The sequence below is a fragment of the Canis lupus genome, chromosome 38 (assembly GCF_003254725.2).
Source record: "Canis lupus dingo isolate Sandy chromosome 38, ASM325472v2, whole genome shotgun sequence".
NCBI lineage: Eukaryota > Metazoa > Chordata > Mammalia > Carnivora > Canidae > Canis > Canis lupus.
Window position 1 is genome coordinate 23,772,918 of NC_064280.1, and position 5,871 is coordinate 23,778,788.

Sequence of the window (5,871 nt, forward strand, 5' to 3'; positions counted from 1 at the left end):
ACTTAAAAAAATAAATAAATACAAATTAAAATTAAAAAATAATAATTTCACTTAAAATGTAATTACTCACACGCGGTGGACATTAGGTTTCGTGCAATTATTTAAATGTATGACCAAAAAACATTGATGTCTAGTTTACAATATGCAAGCTGATATATTGTCATCTTATTTTGTGTTTGTGATTGGGAATGGGTTTGTTGTAGTTGCTTTTGTCTTAATTTTTTTTTTTAAACCTGAATAGAGTCGAGCCACAGGGTTGCATGAGTGCTGGGTGCACAACACCCTGATTCAGCTTCTCTACAGGTCGTGCCGGGCCACCCCGAGTGCACCTGCCATCTGTCACCACGCAGCCATTACTACGGTGTATTGTTTTTTCATGTTTGCATAAAGAAAAACAAATGTTAAGTTCCGCCAAAAATGAGAAGGCTTGATGATGCGTAGCACGTGACCCGATCTCAAGTCAGATGTCCCTGTTTGTCAGGGGCCCCCCGCTGGCAGCAGTGAGAGGAGGAGGCTGGCCAGGCTCAGAAGGGAGGTCGTGAGGCGTGTGATGCTCTCTTCCAACCTGGTGCCTCAACGGCGTATCAGCTTTCTGTTACGTTGCACACAAATTCCACACACTTGGTGGCACAGCAGTTGAGATCTACTCTGTCTGTGGGTTCTGGAGACCAGCAGTGTGGAATCAACGTGAAGATGTCGCCAGGCTGCACGTCCTCTGGAGGCTCCGGGGGAGAACACGCTCCTCGTCTCTGGGGCTGCGGGCTTTCTTCAGATTAGAGTCACACCACTTCCAGTCCTCAAGGCCGGCGTCTTCCAACCTCTGTGTCACCTCTGTGGGGCCTTCTCCTCTGTGTGTCTACTTCACGTTGCTCTCTGCCTCTTTCTTGTAAGGAAATTACAAGCAATCACACTTAAGGTCCAACTGAATAACGCAGGATAGACTACCATCTCCATAGCCTTAACTTAATCACACCCGCAAAGACTTTGTCAGACAATGTAAAGTTTACAGGTTCTGGAGATCAGGGTGTGGGCACGTTTAGGGGGTCCATGCTCCAACCTACAGCACCAACCCTGGCCTGAGACAATCCGGGCACAGAAAATGTGCTCCAAAACAGCTATAAAATGAATGGGAAAATGATTCTTTTTTTTTTTTTTTTTTTTTTTTTTTTTTTTGGAGCAGGACTCTTTTAGCTCTCACACATCCTGCCTCTCTCAAAATAATTAATTAATCGATTAATTAATTAAAAAATAGGGCACCTGGGTGACTCAGTAGGTTGAACATCTGACTCTTGATTTCAGTTCAGTTCATGATCTCAGGGTTGTGAGATCAGCCCCACACTGGGGCTCCGAGCTGAGTGTGGGGCCTGCTTAGGATTATCTCTCTCTCTCTCTTCCTCTCCCCCACTCCCCTACTTGCACTCTCCCTCTCCCTCTTTCTAAAAATAATAATAAATTTTTTTAAAAAGAAAGTTTTTAGCTGATCTGTATTGAATTATCTCTCCAACTATTAGTGGCTATTTCCCAAACCAACCCTTCTTTATCCCATGCTCTTAGCCTACAGCTCAGTTATGTCTTTGAGCTACTAATTCCCCATTCCCTGGAGAGTAAAGCCTTCAGGCTCCAGCTTGCTATCCCTCCTTCTTTTATTCATTCACTCAACAAATATTGAATCCAGGTACTATGGGGTTATGGCTTTGCAGGAAGTGAAGGAAGAGCATGTTATAGGTTAAGAAAACAAGAATTGAAATATTAAGACCTGTTCTGAAGTCACCCAGCAAGCACTTACCAAATTTCCACTGTAGTTAAGATCACTAAATCGTTGAGCACAATCCTCAAGTCTCTTCCCTTGAGGTGGGAGATGAAACGACAAAGTGAAGGAGCTAAATGATGTACTAATAGCGTACTATGGAGCATCTTCAGAGGGTTGTAACCTGGGGTTGTGGGGAGGTTAGCAGTTTGGACCCCCTGTCTCTCAGTATCTTGTTCTTCCTTTCCTTTCAGATAGGCAGGTGGACGGAGATGATGGGAAATTTGAGTGGAGGCCACATAGCAGATTTTATTTTGGTGGGCTTCCCAACCTCTCCACCCCTCCAGTTACTTCTCTTTGTCCTCTTCTTTGCAATTTACCTGTTGACACTGTTGGAGAATGCACTCATCGTTTCCACAATCTGGCTCACTCCAAGCCTTCACCGCCCGATGTACTTTTTCCTTGGCCATCTGTCCTTCCTGGAGCTGTGGTACATCAATGTCACAGTTCCTCGTCTTTTGGGAGCATTTCTTACCCAGGACCGTAGAGTCTCCTATGTAGGCTGTATGACCCAGCTCTACTTCTTCATTGCCCTAGCCTGCACCGAATGTGTCCTGCTGGCAGTCATGGCCTATGACCGCTACCTGGCCATCTGTGAGCCCCTCCGTTATCCTAGTCTCATGCCGTCCAGCCTGGCCATTCGCCTTGCTGCTTCCTCTTGGGGTGGTGGCTTCTTCAGCTCCATGATGAAGCTTCTTTTCATTTCCCGACTGTCCTACTGTGGGCCCAACATCATCAACCATTTTTTCTGTGATATCTCCCCACTACTCAACCTTACCTGCTCTGACAAGGAGCAAGCAGAACTAGTAGACTTCCTGTTGGCCCTGGTGATGATCCTGCTTCCTCTACTGGCTGTGGTTTCATCATATGCTGCCATCATTGCCACCATCCTGAGGATCCCTACTGCCCAGGGACGTCGCAAAGCCTTTTCCACCTGTGCCTCTCACCTGGCAGTGGTTGTCATCTACTACTCCTCCACCCTCTTCACCTATGCAAGGCCCCGGGCCATGTACACCTTCAACCACAACAAGATCATCTCTGTGCTCTATACGGTCATTGTACCATTCCTCAATCCAGCCATCTACTGCCTGAGGAACAAGGAGGTGAAGGATGCTCTCAGGAAGTTGGTTCTGGGAAGATGCCACTATCCTAGTGATGTCCCAGACTGATGTACAGCAGAACCTAGCAGGGTTCAGGGTCTTAAGGAAGGAACAGCAGTCCTAATAGTGCCACCTCAAGGAATCATAAAATAGGCTCAGAGAGAACACTGATCAATTAGTATGCAATTTTCTTAGATAGTATCTGGGAATCTCCTGATACAAAAGTTTACGAATCATTAGTCTTGTACAGGGTTTCCAAACTATGGTTGAATTAGCTGCATAAGACTCTCCTGGTGGTTTAGTAAGACACAAATTCCACCCCCCACCCTGCTGCCCTCAAATTGTAGAGAGTCTGGTAGAGCACCTCTAGGTTGCAACTCCACCATGCACAATTTCCAATGTCTTAGCAACTCTTGTTTCATAGCCCGTTTGAAATTCCCTACTCTAGACCAACTTCTTATTTCATAAATGAGAAAATATAAGAAAGGGGATTTACTGGTCGATATGTCAAAGTGATATAGGCTTTATTGCAGCAGTTTTCAAGGTCCAAATTCTCAAATCCCATTTCCATGAGAAATCACAGAAGTACAATTATTATACCCCAAGAACTGAAACTCGTGTCACCTAATCGATATTCTGTACAAGTCTCACACCCATTGCAAGTCAAGGAGGAGGAAGATGTAGTGTTGATATTCAGCGGTGTGTCTACCAATGAACATGGATAAATATCCATCTGCATCTTCCTTCTTTGACTCCCAGTGGGACACCAAGCTGGTTGACCTAATGAGTGTTGATTTAGTAGTAGGTAAAATGCAGTAGAAAGCTTTTATGTAGGTTGGTCTCAGAATCTTCTCCAGCAATATGGGCAGCTTTTGCCTTAATTAGTTGGGACCTGGATTATAGCATTTGCTAAATATTTTAAGTTTTTCTGCTGGGGCAAAAGAACAGAAAATGTCTTAATAAGAGACAGAATGAAGGGGTGAGGGGCGGGATGCAGATATCCATCTGTAGAGTGAGTGACATGCCTCAAACTCAAAGCCTGAATTATAGGCATTCTTCCAACTTCCTTTGATTTTTGGAAACTTGCTTGAATTGCTTACAGAGATTTTCACATCCTGACTCAGGGTTACATTCTGTACATTTGAACCATAGCCAATGTTTCTTTAGTTGTGGGATATGTAGAAGAGTAAAAAAAAAAAAAAGCAATATTGAACAAATATTCATAAATACAAATTGTCCTAATTGATGCATCTGCTCATTCTGGACTAGGCTTGGGGGGAGAAAAAGATGATTGTTTATTAAAGAATCTACTTGCTCAATAATCATTTTAGGTTTTCCAGAATCTAAAATGAAATAACAACACAGAAACAAAGAAATCTGACACTTTTAAAAGTGTAAGTTGCTTTATTTCTTTTTTTTTTTTAAGTTGCTTTATTTCCATGAAATTTCTAAATAGCCTTTTAAAGAATCATCTCTGGGACTGGCTCCGTGTACCTTCCCCTCATTATGTTCTCTTTTCCTTTCATAGAGTTATGGAAGGCACGGCGTTTTATGGGAAGAATTCTGCTCCTAAAACCAAGAAATGTCGCTTTGATCCTAGTTTTACTTTTGATAAGTCCCTGTTACAATCAAAATATTATCACCTACCTCATACGCTTGCTGCAAATATCAAATAAATAATGTATGTGGGAGTGAAGTGTTAAAAATCTCTTCTCTCTGTAGGTAAATTTCACCTTGAATTAGCTTTCTTTTCTTCCCCCAGCTTTATCGAAACACTGCTGACAAATAAAATTGAAAGCATATAATGCGACGACTTGACATTCATACACACTGCGAAAAAATTCACCTTCCGTTACCTTTCTAGCTCAGGGCCCTTGGAAGCCTGGTAAATGCTACTAAGCAGCATTGTCTAGGGTACAAATGAGCCCCGATGAGTAAAAGTCCTCTGGACTGGGAAAATAATGACAGTATTAAAAGCTTCTGGGGTCAGTCACAGCTTCAGGCTACTTTTGAGACTTGGGGTGCCTTTCGTTGGGAGCCCTGGACACCGGAGACATCGCAGAACTGTTAGGAGAGACGACTGCTCTTTGGGCCTTGAGGGCTCCAAGTCAAGGTGGACCAGGTGTCCCTGTGTGAGAACCTCATGGCCTCACCCCTGCCCTGTGACTTTGAATTCCAGAGACTACTTCCCGAGTCAGCTTCCAGCACTCCTTCCCCAGAAGAGAAATCCCAGGTGTCGCCCTGCCCGCCTGCTGTTTCACTGTCCTGTTTTATTCTAAGGGAAGCTGATGCCGAGAGAGCATGCGTGCAAGTGGGCAGAGGGGCCAGGGGAGAGGGAGAGGGAATCACATACAGATGGCCTTGCTGAACCCAGAGCCTGAGGCGGGGCTTGATCCCAAGGCCCCGAGATCATGACCTGAGATGAAATCAAGAGTTGGACACTTAACTGACGGAGCCACCCGGAGCCCCTCAAGTATTTTTTTTAATTAAATGATAAAAATTAATTCTCATTTGTTGGAGTCACTGTAATGTGTGCTTTCTTTTCTTTTTATCCTAATATACCCGATATAACATATTCATCTAATTTTTGCCTTGTGTTCTTTTAGAATTTGTCAATTGATTTTTTGTTTTAGGGTTTTTAAAAAAAATCAAATGAAATGTATTTTTCTAAGTTGCCAGATTAAGATCATGATGTCTCCCCCCACACCCCCTCTCTCATCATTCCATGAAACGTGAGATTTACTGTCTCTTCAAAGTTGTAATTCACAGGTTAGCCTGAGAGAAGTTGGCCATTTCCCCGACGCTACACCCACAGTCCCAGGCGCTACTACAAGTCAGTTTCATATTCTTTTATTTTACTACACTTTATTTTATTTCATTTTGTTTTCTTTCTTTCTTTTTTTTATAATAAATTTATTTTTTATTGGTGTTCAATTTGCCTGCAAATGACGTATCAGAGAAAGG

General features: G+C 43.2%; 1 protein-coding gene across 1 annotated transcript; it reads left to right on the top strand.

The window, feature by feature from the left end:
• Nucleotides 1-2,022: 2,022 nt before the first annotated feature.
• On the top strand, nucleotides 2,023-2,976 carry LOC112642872 (olfactory receptor 6P1). The gene has a single exon (XM_025420659.3). The coding sequence runs from the start codon at nucleotides 2,023-2,025 to the stop codon at nucleotides 2,974-2,976; it is 954 nt and encodes a 317-aa protein (XP_025276444.1).
• The last annotated feature ends 2,895 nt before the right edge of the window (nucleotides 2,977-5,871 follow it).

Coding starts and splice junctions, on each gene's coding strand:
- LOC112642872 (XM_025420659.3), top strand. CDS start 2,023: ATGGGAAATTTGAGTGGAGGCCACATAGCAGATTTTATTTTGGTGGGC.